A 20,439-nucleotide genomic window follows, 5' to 3' on the forward strand; every position below is an offset into this window, starting at 1 on the left:
CTGTCAGCCACTTCCTTCTGGAGGAGATTTGGCAAAAATTCTGTGTGATGGGAAGAATCACCTGGGTGAGGTCATGTAGTGGGATATAAAAGGACAAATATTGGATACAGTGGGAAAGATGACACCTCCCCATAGCTGATCTAAAATCAGATTCCTTTTGTGCTTCTCGATGTTGAGGAAGATGTCAAAGACCAATTAGAGTGACTGAACTTTGGCTCTATCATTTTCTAATTAAAATATTGACTAAAATTGATTTAAAAGATCAAACAAGGAAATAATGTGTAAGGATAAGATACTGTAAAATTAAAATAGTGACAATTAAACTACTTAATAACAGTTTTTAGTGATATGTAAGTAGCTACTTGGATAACTTGTTCTATGGCAAAGTGATGTTTGTTACATCCTCTTCATCCTCTTTGACTCTGTTCAAGCCTTGTTATTCGGGAATGTTTGGAGTTGGGAACTGATGGACCAGGGACTGCTTCAGTGGGGTTTGTGTGGGGCTGGGTTTGCTGCCTGCCCCTGACACCTCCCCAGGGGTTGCACAGGGGAATATCGAGGCACCCCAAAAGGCTGCTGGGAATCAGTCCCAAATCAGAGCTGAGGCTCGGCTGTAAATCCTGAGGCAGCCCAGAGGCAGCAGGAAAGGGAATTTCACCTTTTATAAACCCTGGTAGTTGTGTTGTTTGTATCAGAATTTGTGAAAGAACATGATGGGGGTTTTCTTGCATTTTTTTTCAACTTGTTTTGACTTCAGATAGTTGGAAGATGACAAGCTTTGCCTGGAGATATCCTGGCAAGGGCTGGGATTCCTGTGTGGAGGCTTTAATGTATCCAGAGGGAAGCACTGATGGATCTGGCAGGGGCCAAGTGAAGCTCTGGCACTGTTGGGCTGGGAAGGGCTGGATTTGGCTCCCAGGGAGAGCCAGAGCAGTTCCCTGGGCTGTGTCTGAACCCTGGGAGCTCCAGGGCTGGTTTGTCCCAGTCTCACTGGGAACATTTGGTCTTCGAGCTCCTTTCTAGAGGTAGCTCTGAGTACTGACCTCTAGTGAAAAGGCTTTTGAGGAAAACAGCCTTTAATTTAATTTGCTGAAGTGTCCTGTACAGCAGATGACCTCACATCTTCTAACATCCTCTTGTTTTCTGGAAATGGAGATGCCTGCTTAGACCCTCAGATGATGTTGAATAATTAAGGTTTTTTCCACTGGTTCCATAAGTCTTGTATGAAAATCAGATGATGTAAAACTGCATTATCAAAAGTCTTGAAGTCCCATTTTGGAATGATCTTGTAAATCTGTTGAAGCTGATGTATTTCCTGTATCATTTACCCAAATGAGTGCTCATTTCCCTTATGAAAGACTGAGGCAAAATCCCAGACAGACCGTGCATGCTTTTAAAGCAAATTGGGAACTGTGGGATCAGGGAGAAACTAAAACTTCAGCAAGAAAAGGCTTTTCATCAGCAAAACTGATGACACTGACTCGTCCTGATTGCTACAAGACAGACTCAGAGCTGTAGAGCCATATCAAAGGCCAAAAAAACATTCATTTTCCTGTTAAACTGTGGGATTTGAGGAGCAACACATGCAACACCAAGTACATCACAGCTTGTCTTTTGTGGTGGTGTCATTGTTATTAACAAAACCACAGACCTGTTTTCTTCAGCATTTATCTCTGAAAATGCAAACATTAATTCTCTTTTTCCTCCATTTCTGCAGCTGGTTGTCACTTAGTAGAAAATCCACCCAGTTTAGTTCAAGAAAATGAAAAGCCAGCTGTTGTAGAAAGAGATTCCATCTAGAACAGGAAAGAAACTTATTTTTGATGCAGCAGAACACACAACAGGAGGTGGTTATTTTAAATGTGTAATATGTGGTTTAGGAATTAATATTCATAATCTTTTGGAGAAGTTAATTAAAGGAGGTTTATTAGGTATGAGGAGCTCAATACAACATCCATTCAAGTGTAATTAGGGTGTGAATTCCTTTCAGGTGAACTTTTCCTGGCTCTAGTGGTCAAAGTCCAACTGCAAAGCTGTTTCCTTGCCTTCAGTCAGGGCTGTGTGGCACTGGCAGATGTGATTTGTCCTGCAGCATTTTAACAAGCTGTGCAGGAGGCTGCAATTAGCCAGAAACATTTATTTCATGATCTCTATGACTGCTGCCTGCAATTAAAAATCCCCACAAAACAATCAGCCCTGGCTGCCATTCCCCATGGCAGCTTTGTCTCTCACATTCCCCTTCCCACGTTTATATTTATTTATTAAATTAGAGAAGGACAGCTTTACAGCATAAAGATGGGCCAAAATTGTGTTTGAGGGTGGATGAAATGAGGCACTTTGGAACATGGCCAGAAGCCCTTTGGATACCAAATCCCTTTGGACACTGGATCCAGAGTATCAGAAAATGCTTGGCTCATGGCTTTCCTTGAGCTTGCCACAGCTTCAGTGACTTTGCTGATCTCCACTTTTGTTTGCTGGAAGGAGAAAAGTTGTCTATAAATTACTTAAAACTGAGTTTTCCAGTCCCAGGCTGGGTATTAAACCATAAATATATTTTTGTGTCACGCTTTGTTTGTTTTCTGTTGTTCCAACTTGGTTTCCAGTTTTATTTAGAAGTGCCAAAAAAGCCTCTTTCTTCTGTCTGAAATGATGAGGAGGAGACTTTTAGGGCTTTTAACTACAGCAGCAGCTTGAAGTATTTTGAGAAAGGTGTAGCTAAGTGCAAGATGATAAAATTTTAGAGAGAAAAAAGCAGGGGAGGGAGAGAGTGTAACAGAACTCTTGGTGAATTGGAATAAACTGGTTGGTTGGTTGGTTGGTTTGTTTATTTGAAGAGCTCCAAAACTAGAACAAGCATGTTCTTGTTACACAATATTAGTGACCTATCAGTTTTCATAGAAGGGCTCTAAACCCCTGGGACCCTCCAACCTCGCAGTTCTTTTGAAGTTTTTAGCAAAATTGCCTCGATTACAGAAAAAGGCTCCAGAGGAGAGGGTAGTGTTTGTTTTCCAAGCTACTCTTTCATGTGTGTATTTTTCTTTACAATCTGTGTTGTTGTTGTTTATTGAAAGCTTAAAAATCCCTGTCAGCAACCCCCAAACCTGGCTTTGGTGACGATGCTGACTCAGCAATAACAGGCTGACAGAATCCCACAGCAGTGGGGTGGGATCTTGGGAGATCCCCCAGTCCAAACCCCTGCCAAGGCAGGGTCACCTAGAGCAGGTGACACAGGGACATGTCCTGAGAGAGAGACACTCCACACCCTCCCTGGGCAGCTCTCCCAGTCCTTTGCCATGGATCTATCTATAGAGGCCTTTGCCTCTATCCTCCATGGATAGAGGTTCATGGGGTCCCATGTGTTTCAGTTTATTGCATGTGTTTCAGTTTATTCCATGTGTTTTAGTTTATGGCCATCACTCCTCATCCCAATATGGACTCAACACCGCTCACCTGTTCTTTGACCCCAAAAATTAAAAATAACATCCCTCCATCTGCTGCAGAGCACAGCTGATCTAAAAATCCCACCACCACCATACAAGATTTTTTTTCCCCCTTTAAAACCCTTTATAAACACCCACTTTCCCCTTTCCCAGATCCTGACCTTCGAGACCAAGAACCCGACGGAGCTGGCGGAGCGCTTGCGCTCGGTGTGCGGCAACCAGAGCAACGCGTACGCGCGGCTGCTGGAGTACCGGCTGAACGCGCTGCGCGGGCTCTGGAACGCCCAGCGCCAGCTGGCCCTGGAGGAGCAGCACGAGCGCGAGGGCTCCGGTGACGAGGAGGCGCTGGCCCTGCTCAAGCGCCAGGGCTTGTTACAGCAGCCGGAGCAGGCGCCCTTCACGTCCCGCATGGGGCTGCTGCTGGTGTTCCCGCTGATCCAGTCGCAGAGCAGGACGGACCCCTCGCTGTGTAACATCACTGCTGAGGTGCTGCTGAATTGCCTTCGGGACTGCCAGCCCCTGAGCCTGACCAAGGAGCCGGCCGACTGCCTCAACGGGATCGAGTCCCTGCTCTGCTCCTGGCTGGAGGACACGGCGCCCTCCGGCCAGCACATCCCCTACAAGCAGAAGGAGAATGCTGCTGCTGCCCTGGTTGCCTTGGCTTGTGCAAGGTAAGGGAGCTGAAATGACAGTCATGGGATTGGTAAGATTGGACGTAACACCCTGGAATTCTTAAATTCAAGGGTTCAGCTGAGGTTCTTGAGGTTTGGCGTAAGGCGAAATCCCAGCCAGATGTTCTCTGAGGGGTCACAAGCACACAGAAGTTTACTGGCAAAGTAGAGAGAATGAAGTAACTTTGGCAAAGTCCAGCCATGATTCACCATTAACCATATCCCCAGATTCCACATCCACAGTTCTTGAACCCTTCCAGGATGGTGACTCCAGCACCCTGGGCAATGCTGTGCTTGGTGTTCATTCTTCTTTCCATTGAAACGAATCAAAAATGATGTGACTGCACTGGTGATAGTTATTTTTAGCTTGCACCAGTCTTTCTCTTTCTGATATTTAAATATTGGGTTGGAAGGGGTGAAACTGCAAAGCATTTCTTTTTTGCATGTGTTTAGCATATGCAGAAGCAGAAGGATCTGGGTTAGCAATGCCTCGTGTGCACATTGCTGCTTCTACTGCAGTGAGCTGCTCTAGGAATGGTTCCAAATGTGTTTATCAGGGAGAAAAGTTGTCTCCTTTTCCCTTTGTCCTGCACCTTTCTTTGGCTGCAGAAGTGGAACTGCCAGGTTTTAGGGCAGTTCCTTTCAGACTTGATCTCAGTGTTGTCTCTCAAATGTCTGGAGGTATTTTTTAAATTTTGTTGCCAGTGAAGAGTTCAGCCACTGTGGATTAAAATACCCCTTGCTCTGCATGGGTTTGGCATCAAGTGATTGAGGACAAATTGGACATATTTGCTTTTAATCAAAACCTACTTTTTTTAGAGGGTAGAGCTTGGGAAGAGGGGGAGGAAATACAAAACCTCTGCAAAGCCCCATGAATGTGGCTTTAAAGCCACAAAGAGCCTTTTGGAAATGTTGGCTTGAATGTTTCTCCAGGTCGTATCCTTGTCTGTGAAGTTTAACTCTGATTTAAGATGCTGGAGTTCCCAGGATATGGCATGATTTGCTTTAGGAAAAGGTTTATTCAAATGAAACCTACTTAATTTCTAGTGCACTTGTTTTAATGAAGTCAATGAGAAATTTATGGTATGTGGCAAATTATTCTGTCCTGACAACTGCCTTATCTGAAAGGCAATGTGCTTGAATGGAGCTCAGAGAAATTGGATTTGATAAACACAATCTCATTTCTTTTTTTTCCCAGATGTCAATTTGCAGGAAATATGGGATGTTCTGTTGCAGCTGAGCTAAATTTCAAGTAGAGCTTTTGAACTTCAGGTTGATCTTTTATTTTCTTTGCAAGTCTGCCTTGCATTGCTTAGAGAGTTGAAATATCCCATTGTGCTTTGTTCACCTCTGAAAGCCTCACACTTTTCCTTTAAATACCTAAGTCATGTGTTAAAGAAAAAACCTTGAAAATGAGACTGTTATTGACGTTCCTAGTTGCAATCTTGGGTGCTTCTTATTGCTAAAAATAAAACAACAGGGTAAATATTGCTTTAAATAATTAATTGAGGTGCTTTAATGTGTTTGGTGTCAATTTTCTCCAGGCTGAGGTTTATCAGTGGAAGCAAAGAGCTGAAGATGTCACTGGGGAAAACAGGGATTGGGGTGTGGAGGAGGGAACTTTGGGAGCTGAGTGACCACATGTGACAGCAAAAGGTTGGATTCAGCAGAGTGCAGGGCAAGGATCTCTGCAGCTGATTGTGAAGAAAGCAGCTCATAACTGACCTAAGACACAGCCAAGTCCTCCTACTTAGGTGGGCTGCAACACCTGGAAATAAAGCTACCACATCTTCCAGAAAATGGCTCTGACTTTTAAAACAGAAATTGTAAAATACAGATTTTTAAAGATGTCTGGATTTGGGGTTGTGAGGGGAGACCTCATCCCAATGCACAACTTCTCAGGAGGGGCAGTGCAGGGGCAGCCCTGATCTCTGGGGCAGGGACAGGACCCAGGGAACAGCTGGAGCTGTGTCAGGGGGTTTAGGGTGGAGATCAGGGAAAGGTGCTGGGCACTGCCCAGGGAATGGGCACAGCCCTGAGGCTGCCAGAGCTCCAGGAGCACTTGGACACTGCTCTCAGGGACAGCCTGGGATTGTTGGGCTATCTGTGCAGGGCCTGGAGCTGGGTGATGATCTTTGTGGTTCCTGCCAACTCAGGATATTCCATGATTCTGTGAAAGGAAATCAGAATCTTGGTAAGAAATGGATGGGTCTGGTCTTCCCTATTTGAGTTAGGGAAGGCATCTCCAGGGGGGAGTGCAACAGCCCCTGCTCACACTTGGGCTCAGCCAGGGAGATCCATGGGCTGCACTGGAGATCTGAATGTGATTAATCAGCTACAAGAAGTCCTGAAAGAGCTGCCTCAGGAGCAAGGATGATGTGTTTTATCAGGTGCCTGGATTGCCTTTTTGAACCTGTTGTTGGTGACCCAGCCTGTGGCTGCTGCTCTCCTCCCAACTGGGGCTTCAGCCTCTTCCAAAAAAAGGTGGAATTTAGGCCAGGGGTTCCCCAGCATTGTGCCTGTCCCCCTCTCTTCCTCCTTCCCCTCCTCCCCAAAGAATGAACATCCTCCAGGAAAGAAATGCCAGTTAGAAAGGAAACTGCTGCCATATCATGGCTGTGGTTCTGGGTGTTCTCCATGGCTGCTGTTGTGTGTGTTCAGTCTGCCTTCAGTAGACATCTTTAATTCATGTTTTTCTTGTCCTTTTAGAGGGTCGCTGAAAACCTTTGTTCATACAGTGCATCTATTACAGAAACAGACTGAGCTGGGGTCCCTGCCTGTGGCTGATGTTCTCTACAGGTTTGTAGAACTTTTCTCCTTGTGAACTTTTCCAGAAGCTCTGAAAATGTGTTGAGTGCATGTAGGGAGGAATGTCTTTAAAAGTGATTAAAAGGCTTTAGAGTTATTGAAAGCTTTAGGGAAGATTTAGTCATGTGTAGAAGACGTTAGAAAATCAAACCTAAAAGCATTGATTGGATTTGGGGTGTTTTGTTTTTATTTTTTCATTAAATATTGATGATTCCTTTAAATGACTTATGAACTCTGACAGAATAATTACTTTAAATACATCATTGTCTTAACTTTTAATTTCGCTCATTTTTCCTACCACTATTCTTTATAAAATTTTATTTAATTTTCTGCCTAAAGGTTGTTGCTTTTGGAGGGAGGCCCTGGATCCCCCTCCTGCCTGCTTGGAGGGAAGCACATCGTGTCCTGGGGCTTTGAGGACATGTTACCTGCCCCTGATGCCAACACTGGTGCCAGCAGTGAGAATAAAGGTGAATTATTTCATCCTTGTCACCATCAGCAGAGGAGGAAAGGATGCTTGAAGTGCTGATAATTATTTAAAGATTAATTTAAAACTTTAGAGTTGAGGCTCAAAAAATGTTGCTGAAGAGCAGCTGCTGGTTTAAACTGGCAGTTTGTGGGAAGCAGTCCAAAGCAGCTGATCCAGTGACCCTTCCTGACTCCAGTGGGGATTTTTCAGAGGGGTCAGACAGAGTTTGGACATTATCCCCTCGTTAGAGCATAATCACTGCCCTGTGCAGTATTCCTGTGTTCAATAGCCAGCTATCAGTGGCACAGCAAGTTTATTTTTAGATGTACAAGTTCATTGTTTTGTTTTTCCCCTCTTTCCTACTCTGCTTTTGTTTCTACCCAGTTGAGTTTGAAGTTCTTTTATTAATGCTTTCTTTTGTATTTCTTTTCCTGAATTCATTCTCAGTTTTTACTGCTTTGTTTGCTTACTATTTTTGTAATAAATAAGAGTTCACATGGTTTTAGAAGTACTAGTTCAAGCTTTGATGACATTTAATGCAATCCATAGTAGTTTAAGAATCTGAGCTGTTATTTTACCTGCAGATTTATTGGAGACATCTCTTTTTAGGTGTTTAGGCAAGAGAGTGAGTGGACTTTCCCTTCCTGAGCTGAGTGTCCAGATCCTGTGAACGTCAATAGATTGACTGGACTTGTGTCCCATCCTGATTATTAATTATTACTGCTCTGTGTTTCAAATACATTTTGTCTTAATTGAAGTGTTCAGAAATGAAAGGATCTGAGCAGCTTTAGGAGAATCATAGAGTTTGGCAGAAATGAGATTAAGGCTCAATATTAGATTCTTCTTCCCTCTCACACTGAGTGAGACCCTGTGGGCACCTCTGAGGCTTGAAGGAGATGTGAAAAAACCACTGGGTCTGCTGGGCTGTGCCTGTGTCACAGCAGCTCTTAGAGCACCAAATATTAAATTAGTATTAAAAAGGGGGTTGGTAGTGACCTGCCATGAGCACATGCTGGTTTCCATGGGCTGTAACCCCCAGGGAGAATTCCCAGCTGGAATTACAGAGCTGCTCTGCTGTCCTTGCTCCTGCAGATGCAGACCTGGGCCGGTGCCTTGCAGCCGACGGGCTCTACCTGTACACCACCAATTCCGTGGGCAGGGGAATCAGCAAACTGGGCTCAGGCCTGCACGGGACCCTGAGGTAAGGGACACTTCAGTGCTGCCTCTTCTGCAGAGCTGCTGAAACCCAAAGGTTCCTGTTTTGGGACACCTCTCCCAGATGTTGGGAGTAGCAAGACTGGAGGATATGGAGTTGGAAGGTCCCTCCCAACCCAAACCGGTCTCTGATTCCATGATATTGTGAATTTTCATTAAATGCTGTTTTAGTATGTTTGGTTTCTTATCTGAAATTCTTTTTCAGTGTGTTTTGTCTAAAATAAAAGAACAAGTTGAGGTTGGAAGGGACCTGTAGTAGAGACCATTAGTTCAACCTCCACAGCAGCAGAATTTTAAATTCAATTTAATTTTTAATGTCTAGTATGTTGATTCTCTGCTGAGAGGAATATACTACAGACCAGTTCTGTGACTTCTTATTTATAGCTGAGTTTGTGAGTGTTTGTTTGCTAATTATGTCATTCATTAAGTAATTAGTGCAGCTGTGACTCACTGTACCTCCTTGCTTCTTCATTGCTTGAAAACCACGAGGCTTTTTACACTTAAAGCCTTTCACAACAAAAATTGCTGACTTATGAATAGAAGTTCAGTCAAAGTTCAACACTGTGGTTGCATTGTGGTTGTTATTTGAAGTAAAACCCAAAGAAGCAGGGCAGGGTTGAAGGAGTTGAACATCCTGGTGGGTTTTTTCCAGGGGGTTTGTGTACTGCCGGAACGAGGAGCTGGAGACGGGCTGGGTGGCTTTTGGCAACGGCAAACTCCTGCATCGGCCCGTGTCCTTTGATAGCAAACCTCACTACCTGTTCCAGCTCGTGGATCAACATACCCTGCAGGTAAAAGGGACAGGGTTATGGGGCAGGAACAAAGCAGGCTGAATGAATCACACACATTTTAACTTTAATTGGTTTTAGCTTTGAAGTTTCTCGTTTTGTGAAGCTGCGTTTTTCTAACCTCGCCTTGAATGTGTGGTGAATGTGGAAGTTATGGTAGAGATGTTACTGTTTCAATGTGTCTTATGTGTAAATATATGTATTTATCTATAATTACACTGTTCTATATTATGGGGTGCTGGTAGATCTTGTTCAGCTTGTGTAAATATATGTATTTATCTATAATTACACTGTTCTATATTATGGGGTACTGGTAGATCTTGTTCAGCCTGGAGGAGACTGAGGAGAGACCTCAGCCCAATCCACAGCTTCCTCAGGAGGGGCAGCTCCAGTCCAGGGACAGGACCCAGGGAACAGCTGGAGCTGTGATAGGACAGGCTTAGGTTGGGTATCAGGGGAAGGTTCTTCCTTCAGAAGGTGCTGGGCACTGCCCAGGCTCCCCAGGGCATGGTCAAGGCTGCCAGAACTCCAGGAGCATTTGGACAAAGTTCCCAGGGATGGACAGCGTGGCATTGTTGGCATGTCTGTGCAGTGCCAGAGTTTGATAGTGATCCCTGTGGAGCCCTTCCCACTCAGGATATTCCATGATTCCAGTGTGGTCACTGGAAAAGCAGTCAAACAACAGCAAAATGGAATTTGCTTCAAATCAAGAATGTGTTCTTCCTGAGCAGCTCTTTGTTCTTCCCCTGTCCCAAAATTCAGGTGTAGTTTCAGATCTGTAGATAAACAGCTGTTGCCCTTTGTAAAACTGGGTTTGTTTGTTTACTTTGGGGTTTTTCCTGCTGTGGTTTTAAGGATGGATACATTTATGTCCAGTGTGTTTCCTGACACTGAGAATGTTTAGATTCTCCTTTTCTTCTCAAGTTTAAAGCAATGTTCAAGAGGAGTTGCAGAAAGTAGGTGACTCAATAGGATGTGTATTTTCCTTGTGGTACTGTGGGTTTGTTCTCCATCATTAGAGAGGAGATGATCCTTTTATTTTTAGATAGGTTAAATTTGAGATCTATGAGCTGGTTTGGATATTTGGCAAATATCACAGAATAGCTGTTGGTAATAAATCAATGTAATGCTACTACTAAGTCCAATATTAAGCCTCTTCTGCACTAACTGCATTTGATCTCTATTTATTTTTCATTCTGTTCATACTTGTAAGGCCAAACTGCAAAATCTGACCTGTTAAGATGCTTTCTGTCTCATAGGTATGTCAGATAATCCCAATGCCAGTAAATCACTTCCCAGTTGGCAGCACTATGACCACCGTGCATCTTTCTTCAGATGGCACCTTTTTCTACTGGATTTGGTCTCCTGCAAGCCTCAACGAAAAAACCCCCAAAGGCCACTCTGTCTTTATGGATATTTTTGAAATTATAGTAAGCAAATCGTGTGTTTTCTATGCCTGATGTTGGTAGCATAACCCAGTTTAATTAAATAGCAGCATTTTTTAATTAACTTATTAGGTTTGGATATTTATGGGCGTGATCTGAATAGATTTTTGTGAAATAACTGAATAGAACAGAAGGTGAACTGTCCAATTCCCTCTCCAGAGGGTTATTATATTTAGCAATATGAGTTCTCTTGTAGCATAAAATGTGTTTTTTATGTCTGTATTTCTGCTCAGCAGAGGAGGATGGAGTGGGATGGTGGAGCTGGAATTGGGAGGCTGTAGTAGTACAACTCATGGAAAATCCCTAACGCTCTAAATCACATCTTCATTAAGAGATGCATTCTGCAGTAAAACATCCCCTGCACATCATGGTCTGAAGAAATCATTGCTCACACTTTTTGCCTGGAAAAATGATTGAGCTAAATGATTTGCAAGTGAAACACCACTATGAAAATACAAGAGGATTATATATTTTTAAGCAGTTTCCCAAATAAACTCAAGTTTACAACAAGCAGTTCTGTCTTTAAGAAGAGGGATAAATAGAAGATATCTTATTAAATATCTCAAAGATGTTAGATATCTTCTATTCTTTTTATTGACCCATGAAACCACAAACAAAAAAATACTTCTGTCTTGCTTTCAGAACTTTGTTTTTACAAGAAATTCTGTCAGCACAGTTTTACTTCATATTCCTGCCTGATACAATTTGTGTGATCTCTCACCTATAGATTCCAACACCTAAAGTATTTTTCCCCCCCATTTTACCAGGTAGAAAATGGCATTTGTATAGCAAATCCTCTGCAGGAAAGAATTATCCTGATGAGGAAAGAGGGGGAATCTGCCAAGAGCATCAATGAGATGCTGCTGAGCCGCCTGTCCCGGTACCGCGCCTCCCCCTCGGCCACCCTCGCTGCTCTCACAGGCTCCACCATCTCCAACACCCTCAAGGAGGACCAGGCAGGTCAGAAACTCTTCACTTTTCATTTCTTAACACACACAGCATCCATCCTGCTTATTACTGACCTTTTGGCACAGCTTTAAAAAAAAAAAACCTGTGTGATTTTTGTGATTTTCCCCCCACATGTGTTGTTGGAAGGTCTGCACAGTATTTGCTTAATGCTGGAATTATTGGTTCCTTTGCTAAATTAGGATTGTGAGGGAAGTTTAGGGATGGAAAATGGGAAGCACACTTTTCCAATTCAATTATTGAACTAGTTTGGGGAATCTGATAGTTGCATTTCTCTGCTGGCAGCTCAGCTGGGCTTTTAATTGGTGTGTAAAAATGGCCTGCAGGTTAGAAAATGGAATTATTGCTTCTCCAGTCACTGGAATATTACAAATCTTAGGTGATTTTGCACTTTTTTGAAGTCATCTGCACAATTTGGCCTGCAGGTTAGAAAATGGAATTATTGCTTCTCCAGTCACTGGAATATTACAAATCTTAGGTGATTTGTGTCATCTGCACAATGTTTGGGTATTCTTTTATGAAAACAACCCAATTTAATGAGGGAGTCTTGAATGAGATGCACTGATGGCTTTCAGGATGATCTGGAGCTTTGTTAGGTTTTTCTGAAGATTTTATTCAGTTTATCTTGAATTATTTCTCTTCTTCCTTCGCAAGTACATGAGTTTTCTTTCTTCAACTTGAAACAATTGAAAGTATTTCCATAAAAATAAATTATACATGAAATGGCTCTGCTTCCAGGGAATTTGGCAAGGAGTTAGCTTGGAGAGCTATTTTAAAGGTTGTGTTTTGCCATTTAACAACTCAAGTGGTACAGAAAAAGGAGAGTAAGTGGCTATTCTTGGCTAATTCTTGAGTCAGCACTCAAAAAGTGTTGATCAGCTGTTGCAGGAAGGAGATCATTTGGGCTGTCTACATCTCATGGGGAGCAGGAGAACTTAAAATAGTAAATGCATAGTGAATCTCAAGTGATCTCTATATGTGAGGAGACCATTTGGCTCCGAGTGCTTTCAATGTAATTATCACCACACAATTCTTAATAGTTTTGGTTATACCTGATTTTTTATTTATTTTATTTTGAAGTTGTTTTCTTCAGTTGAATAACCTGTGAAACTCTCTGTAGCCTTGTGGGGATTCAGTGTGTGAGGCTGGGAGGCCACAGAGAAGTCATGGATGCCCCATCCCTGGAAATGCTCAATGTTCATGGAGCTCTGAGCAACCTGGTCTCATGGAAGGGGTATCCCTGTCCACGAGGTTGGAATGGGATGATCTTGATCCAAACCATTCTGGAATTCTGTAGAAACTTCCCAAGATAGCTTCTAAACATGGATTCCTCTGAAGCCCCGAGCAGAGCTCTGCCTTGCTCTGCAGAGGTGCAGTTTGTGACCTTTCTCTGGTGCACGTTGCAGCTGCCAACACGAGCTGTGGGCTGCCCCTGAAGATGCTGAGGAAGACCCCAATCTACACGTGTGGCACCTACCTGGTGATGCTGGTGCCACCCCCGGGGGGCTCGGGCAGCTCGGCCACGCGCTCGCTCTTCGGGGGCACCAGCGCTTTGTCCTCCTTAAAAAGTAAGTCAGGGCCATTTGTGGCAGCTTGGGAGTCCTTGGCTGCCTGGAATGCAATAAACTTCTCAGGAATTGATTGGAGCTGTGTTTCTGTGTAGTTCTTGCCTCCAGCCTGGTGTTCAACATCTCGGATGGGCAGTTCACCAGCAGGGCAGATCTCATCGACGCTGCAGGCAGCTCGCTCGGACGGGGGGCTCTGGTGCCAGGCCTTGGTAAGGAATACAGCAATCCCTCAGATCCTAAATGATCCAGCTGGGGTTGAATTTACAGTCAGCAACTCTGCAGTGGGGTGGGGTTGCATGCCTGTGGTTTAGATAAACCTTTAAAGTAAATAGTTTGGATTTACAATGTCTATGAAGATGCTTCAGTCTGGTTTTCTGCTAAATTGATGTATGAAATGTTTTCTTTTTTCAGGTGCCTGTTATGATACAATGAATAACATGATCTGGACATGCTCCAATGATTATATTGATCAGTGGTGCAATCCTGGGAACCAGGCATTCCACTGTGTGTGCCAGAGGCTGGGAGTGAGTCACGTCATCACAGAGCCCAAAGGTGAGGGGAACCCAGGAGTCAGCACTTTGTACAGAGGGGAAGTGAAACAGAGGAGTGGCAGAGAATAAACAGACAGAAACTGCCTTGCTGTTAACAGCTGAGTTAATTGCTGAAAAGGGTTGTAAATGTTGGTCATGGTTTAGCCTTCATTTAAGAGAGGGAAAAGTACAAAGGGAGATGTGGGGAAGATTCAAGATTCTTGCTGCCTTCAGCACAATAGGAAGGTGGTTTGGGTAATCCTTTTATGCCCTGAAGTTGATTTATTGCACTTTAGAAGCAAAGGCTGATAACCCAGTCTGTGTCTATAGACAGCATTTGAGCTCTCCTCTCCTTGCAGGGGATGCAACAACCACAAACGAGGTCATTAACCAGTTACTGCACCATGTTGGTGCCATGTGCATCCACCAACTCAACCTCCTGGCAGCCAGCAACAACCTCCCCATCAGCAATTTCTTGGGCAAGCAGCATCCCATTGAAGCCCATCACCTGAGCAGCATCTGTGACATTATGGAAAAGGCCATGGTCAATGGAGACACCTGCATCATCCGCTGCATCCTCGTTGTCTTCCAGGTGCAGAACCTTAAATGGGCTTCAGAATTCCCATGGAAAAATGAGAAACTTGGTTTGGAGTACAGGCAACCATGAGTTTAATTTTTTTTTTCTCTCCATTGGAATCCATGTAATGGAAGTTGATCTAGCAGTGGCTTTGCAATATTTTATATATTTATTTAAAAGCTCTAATTTAAAAACGATCTCTATAGATAAAAATAAAACACAGAGAGGTTATGTCCTTCTTTCTTTGTGTTTCTACCCGTCCATTTTTTGATTCAAAATCAGGTTCTGGCTCTCAGATTTCTAGACCCACACAAATAGTTTGAGAAAGTGACTGCAGAAAATAAGTTAATGTAAGTAATACTTATGTTTTTAATATTAATGTTTTTAATTTTTCCTAGGTGGTTTTTAAATTTTTCTTCAGCCCCCAAACTGAAAGGAACAGAGACATTGTCAGGAGGTCTGGGCTGTTACTGTGGCAGTTACTGATGGCCCCAAGGGATCAGATCTGCTCTGAAATCCAGAAAGAAGTTTGTCTGGCTATTAGGTAAATATCTTTTATTAAGTTCAACTTAACTTAGAATTTAGTTTCCTTGAAATGTGGTGACAGGCGAATGTTCACATTGTATTTAGTTTAATTTTACATTAATATGAGGAAATGTAGTGTAATGGATTTTAAGACACAATATGATAAAATTATTATACTTTGTGGGAGAAGAGATACAATGTGTTGATCTTGATGAAATAATGAGTAGTAATTACTTTCTTTTAATTTGTTTCTTTTTTACTTGCTTTCTTAAGGATTTTTTTAATATTTATTATAAAATAGTTGCTAAATTCAAGCAGAGTTTCTTTGAATGAGTTCCTTATTTGGCTGCTGTGGTGTTCAGGGAAAGGCACAGCTGGTGTTGGCAGTGGTAACCCTGGAGTTCTCCTGAGCAAAAGGAACATCAGGAGAAGCAGAATGAACAATACTGGAGGGGTTAATGACACTTGAGCCATGCTCTGAGACTCAAGGCCCAGGGGAAAAAAAAGTGTGGTTGTATCTCCTGAAAAGGAGATAATGGAAACCTCAGGGCCAAGGAATGCTGGCTCCAGTGTGCCAAGGACAAACAGAACCTGCCTTTTCCAGTGGGAAGTGCTCCAGAGGTTGAGAACAAAATCTTTTGAAGATCAGCCTGCATTTCCTTGTTGTGAATCACAACACTCCAAATTTCTGTGGCTCTGTGCAACTCTTGAGGGAAGAATAGTTTGGCTCAGGAGGATTACATGGCATTTTCAGGGTTGTGCTTTCTGACAGGAAAAGTGTCCCCTGTCACCTGCATGGATACCTTGTGATACCTGTGTGTTCCAGTGCCTTGTTAAAGCTCCAAGGTGGGCACTGGGTGATGTTTCCTTCCTCCTGTTTCCTCCCTGGGGCATTCTGGTGCCAGTGGAGCCCTCAAAGGGAGCTGGCAATGTGTGATAACTTTTCCTGAGGTTTCTATCAGAGTGGATCAGCATGAGCCAGAGAGAAGGAAGCTGCAGTAATCTCTGCTCACAGTGTGAAGCTGAAAAACATCCCAGTTTTCTTTTCTGTTACTGAAAAAGAAAAGGGAAAGGAAATGGCAAAGTTGCATAATGATTTCAGCACTTCAGACAGGCATGAAGTGCTGCTTTGAAGTGATTGTGATCTCAATGGGGGAATTCACATAGAAAGGACAGAGTTCATCACAAGTTAGAGGGAAAAAGTCTCCACCTGGAATGTTTCTGCAGAGCTGGGGTGTTCCTGAAATGCTCCTTCCAGAATCTTCTGTGTAGCTTAAATGAAGATTTCTATAGAGCCAGTCTCCAAAAAGCACAAAACTGTAGCAGCAGTGATTCCTTGATTATTGTGTTTGTATTTTCCAGTGTTCTTAGCACAGAGAAGCCTCAGCTCTTACCCCATCACCAGAGTTTTGGGGGTTTTTCTCTGAGCCATCATCATTTTTCCTGACATCTGTTTCTTAACAAACTGATTGTGCTGCCCTGTGTGCAAGTGATGAATGGGGAGTTTTCCAGGGGGAAGCAAATAGCTCTTGGTGAAGCTTTGGGACCTAAACAATAAAATATAATTGATTACAAGAGATTCTTGGAGAAAACAGCTGCTTATGTCCTAAATATTTGTGATAAAATCTGCAGGATGCTCTTCTAAGGCTTTGCACAGACATTGTAAATGTTCCATCAGATGCTGAGTGCGTGGTGCCATTTGTCACATGTCCACTGAAATGGTTTTGCTCACTTCTAAATCCATCAAGTAATGCATGGTTTTATTTTTTCCTTAGCTCTGGTTTAAATATCCTGTATCCTGGAGAAGCAGAAATCAATAATTTATTGAAATTGGTCTTAACTGAAGGTGAGAATGTCTTATTGCCTGGTGAGAGTGGGGTTTTCTGAGAACAAAAAATCAAAGTACATCTCAAGCTTAGAGGGAGAGCAGTGTGGGATATTGAGCATTACTCTGCTTTAAATCCATGCTTTTCTAGGAAATTATGGGATGCTTCAGCTTCCAAAAGGCTGCATGGTCTAGGGTAGGTCAGGTGGAGAAAAGGAATATTTGCAAGTACCCAGTAACAGAGGTGATGTTAGACCTCAGTGGAGGGGGAATAATGTCCTTGAGTTTACCAGGAAATGGGAATCTGGCCTGGAAGCAGCTGATGCTCAGTAATTTGTTACTTCACAGGAATGTAGTGCTGGGAATTTCAGCAGTGCCATGGGCAGGGAAAGTGCTCCCAGTCTGGGGCAGCAGCTCTGCTCACCCTGGGAATGCAGCCATTCCTGAGCTCTAGTCCGTGTTCAGTGAGGTTTTGGGGAAATAAAATCTGTTCTGTAAAATGCTGCTTTGCAAAAGTTTATTTCCCTTTCAGGAGAGAGGAACAGTGGCCTCTCCCAGCTCCGGGATGTCATCCTGACCAATTTAGCTGAGCAGCTGCAGAACAACAGATTTGGAAGTGAAGATGATGATCATTATAGGTAAAAAGCCTCTATTTATAGGGTATTTTTCTGTTACTTGCTTGAGGTGAACTTGCAGGAACTTCTGGTTGTGTTCCTTGCAGCATGACCTGAGTGTTGTTTGTGTCTCTGGGGGAAGATTTCATTGGGGTGAGGAGAGATTTGATGTTTTAGGGCAAACTTTGGGTGCTTCTGTACCCAGTCTGGATTTGGAATTTCTTGTTCTTTGCCCTGTTCATGGTAAATTTGAATGATAATTTCATAAATATGATTTTATAGCGTTTCTCTGTATATCATGGGTGACTTTCCAGCAGTAAAACTGCCAGTCTCAAGTACCTGTTCAAGCTGGGAGGAGTCTTTTACAGGAGCCATAAGAAATCACAGATTTACATCAGCACAGTGCAGCAAACCCCTGGAAATCTGTTGGAATTGTTAAACAGTTCAGCCTTGGGTTTTTTTTGTCTGAATTTGGAGTTTGATCCTTGTTTAGGTAAAACTGCCAGTCTCAAGTACCTGTTCAAGCTGGGAGGAGTCTTTTACAGGAGCCATAAGAAATCACAGATTTACATCAGCACAGTGCAGCAAACCCCTGGAAATCTGTTGGAATTGTTAAACAGTTCAGCCTTGGGGGTTTTTTTGTCTGAATTTGAAGTTTGATCCTTGTTTAGGCTTCCCATAATGTGGGATCCAGCTTGCAGAGTGAGCTGAGCTGTACATAATGCACAGTAATTAATGATTTACATTTTCCACCCTTCTTGCCTCTCTGGAAGACTCAATGATGAGCTCTTGCACTACATCCTCAAGATTGTTGTCCGAGAATCTTGTGTCTTAATCACCAAGTGCCAAACTGTATCTAAAGATGACTTTCAAAGGCTTCTTTCAACTGTGCCTGTAAGTAAAATGTGTGTTGGTAGAAGTATCTCTGCTTTTGGCTTCTTTTTCTCCTTGAATCCTCTTCACTGAGTACAAGGAGGTGAAACTTTTATAGTTGTGTCTTAACAAATCCAGGAGAAGAATTGTCTTTGTTTGTGCTGTACAGGGAAGAAAAGAATAATTTCCCACAGCAAAGGAAATTAATCAGTAATGCTGGAATAAGTTTATGCATGGATTTATTTTCTGATTGCTGTTCAGTTTAAGCAAAGTTTGTGGATCTCAGTATTCAACACAGCTTAAAGAATCAAATATGCAGTTGTGTGTTGTGGTTCATACAGGCTGAAAGAGTTACCAGAGACAGACAGGAATGAGTTAAAGCTGTATTTAATGGTAACACTGTGGGCAGGTGTTTTCAGCAGGATCTCCCTGAGAAAAGCAGGCTGAGCTTCCATAAAAACTGGGAGGGGACAGGATGTCCTGGTCTGTGGGGAAGGAGTGGCATGTGGAACCATCACCTTCAGGAATGTGAATTACATTTATCTCTCTGGTGGCACAATCTTTTCAGAATTAATTAATTCTTAGAGTTCCTGAATATTGCTATAATGTTCCAAACCTGAACAAAGTTACACTGCTGCTTTATATCTTTGTGAGTTAGTCATAAAATTCAGCATTTTGTGACCAGTTTCTTTCCTTAAATATATAAAATTATTTCTTTGTTCTTTCTTTTCTTCTTCCTCAACCTTTTTTTTCCTCTCTCCAACTTCCAAGTCTGAGGCTTGCCTGACTCAGGGTTGATGAAGGGTTTGGATAATGCAAAGTTTTACTTATTTGTGTTCAAGGCTGCGTCCTCGTGCTTGCGGTACCTGATGGCTGTGCAGAACCACCTCCTCAGTAACACTATTTTGATTAAACCTGATGACAATGATGACAGTGACAGCTCCTTGCAGGGAGAGACATTGAAGGTACAGGTAAACACCAAGTTTTATTCTAGTATGGCTCTCTCCAGTCAGTGTGCCTGTGACACCTTGTTCCTGCAGTGCGTTTGCTGTTTGTGGTGGTTCTTTTCCTTTTGGTGGAGTTCATTAGCTGAGATCAGGGAAGAACAGTCCAGAGTAAAATCTGCAGTTATTCTGAGTTCAGGATTCCAGCTTGCATTCCCTATTACCAGTGAGAGCAGACACTTCCCTTCCTAGATACATGTATAATGAGTTTTTGGTAGATTTTAATTAGTATGTGCTAGTAGGATTGGTGGTGCAGGAGTTTCCTTTCCTGGACGTGTTACCCCAGACACTTTTTCCTCTCCAAATCCCTCGGGTGGCCCTTGAAAAAAATGTTGTTAAATAAATAGAATGGGGGTTTCTTATTTGCCTTACCTGGCTGTTGCATTTTTGCAGTTTAAACAATCAAATGTTGTGCAGAACCACCTCCATCCTTTGTCTGAAATAGAGAGACTGAAGTTTGTGGCAAGGAAGCTGTTAGAGGACAAGGTTTGAGGACAGGCTTTAGTTGGTAGAAGTTTATTAAAATGCTGCATTTCACACTGCTTCATCCAACTCCCAGGTTTGCCCTGGAGTGCAGGTTGTCTGCTCAGAGTAGTTGTGGTAATAATCCTTCCCTAATGGAATTGATTTCTGAATTTTTGCTGTTTTGCTAAGCTGGTTTTCTCTGCTGCTCTTTGAGGCTGTGTGTGTTTGTGAGCTGCTGCAGTTGGAAGTGATTTGTTCAGGCTCATTGAGTAAATGCTAAATATTGGAGTATTTTTCTTGTCTCACTATTCACGCCGTGTTCATTGTTCAGTTTCTCTCTCTGCAGTGCTCCTCATCCCTGCTAGGACATTGTGTCACCAGTCCTGTGCCTTGGCTGGCTCTCAGCTCTCTCCTGTGCTGGACTTGGGGCTTCCTTCCCTCTAGAAACTGGATGTGCATCCTGTAAAACATGCACCTAGTTTCTCCCAGCACTTTGGGGCTTAACATTAATCAAATTTAAGTCTTGGATGAATCTCCTGCTGCAGGCCTGCCAGGTCACATTATCATTCTTTTCATTTGGAAATCCATCTTTTTGTTCTGTTGTCCTTTTCTGGGGGGATTCTCTAAGAATTTAAGTATCCTGTAACTCTTTTTTT

General features: G+C 42.9%; 1 protein-coding gene across 5 annotated transcripts in view; it reads left to right on the forward strand.

The window, feature by feature from the left end:
• Window positions 1-20,439, forward strand: part of HECTD4 (HECT domain E3 ubiquitin protein ligase 4) — a 65,706-nt gene that overhangs the window by 5,896 nt on the left and 39,371 nt on the right. For 2 of the 5 annotated variants that reach the window (XM_039724347.1, XM_039724349.1), the window contains exons 2-17: window positions 3,594-4,111; window positions 6,821-6,910; window positions 7,259-7,389; window positions 8,481-8,589; window positions 9,256-9,394; window positions 10,651-10,821; window positions 11,604-11,796; window positions 13,209-13,370; window positions 13,466-13,579; window positions 13,782-13,922; window positions 14,260-14,492; window positions 14,876-15,021; window positions 16,778-16,848; window positions 17,360-17,465; window positions 18,215-18,335; window positions 19,157-19,285. In XM_039724347.1, the coding sequence (XP_039580281.1) occupies window positions 3,594-4,111; window positions 6,821-6,910; window positions 7,259-7,389; window positions 8,481-8,589; window positions 9,256-9,394; window positions 10,651-10,821; window positions 11,604-11,796; window positions 13,209-13,370; window positions 13,466-13,579; window positions 13,782-13,922; window positions 14,260-14,492; window positions 14,876-15,021; window positions 16,778-16,848; window positions 17,360-17,465; window positions 18,215-18,335; window positions 19,157-19,285 (2,574 nt within the window). Of the gene's footprint in view, window positions 1-3,593; window positions 4,112-6,820; window positions 6,911-7,258; window positions 7,390-8,480; window positions 8,590-9,255; window positions 9,395-10,650; window positions 10,822-11,603; window positions 11,797-13,208; window positions 13,371-13,465; window positions 13,580-13,781; window positions 13,923-14,259; window positions 14,493-14,875; window positions 15,022-16,777; window positions 16,849-17,359; window positions 17,466-18,214; window positions 18,336-19,156; window positions 19,286-20,439 lie in introns of those variants that run through there. The other 3 variants (XM_039724348.1, XM_039724350.1, XM_039724351.1) reach the window with 2 other exon arrangements.

The sequence above is a fragment of the Passer montanus genome, unplaced genomic scaffold (assembly GCF_014805655.1).
Source record: "Passer montanus isolate IOZ18808 unplaced genomic scaffold, ASM1480565v1 scaffold53, whole genome shotgun sequence".
Taxonomy (NCBI): Eukaryota; Metazoa; Chordata; class Aves; order Passeriformes; family Passeridae; genus Passer; species Passer montanus.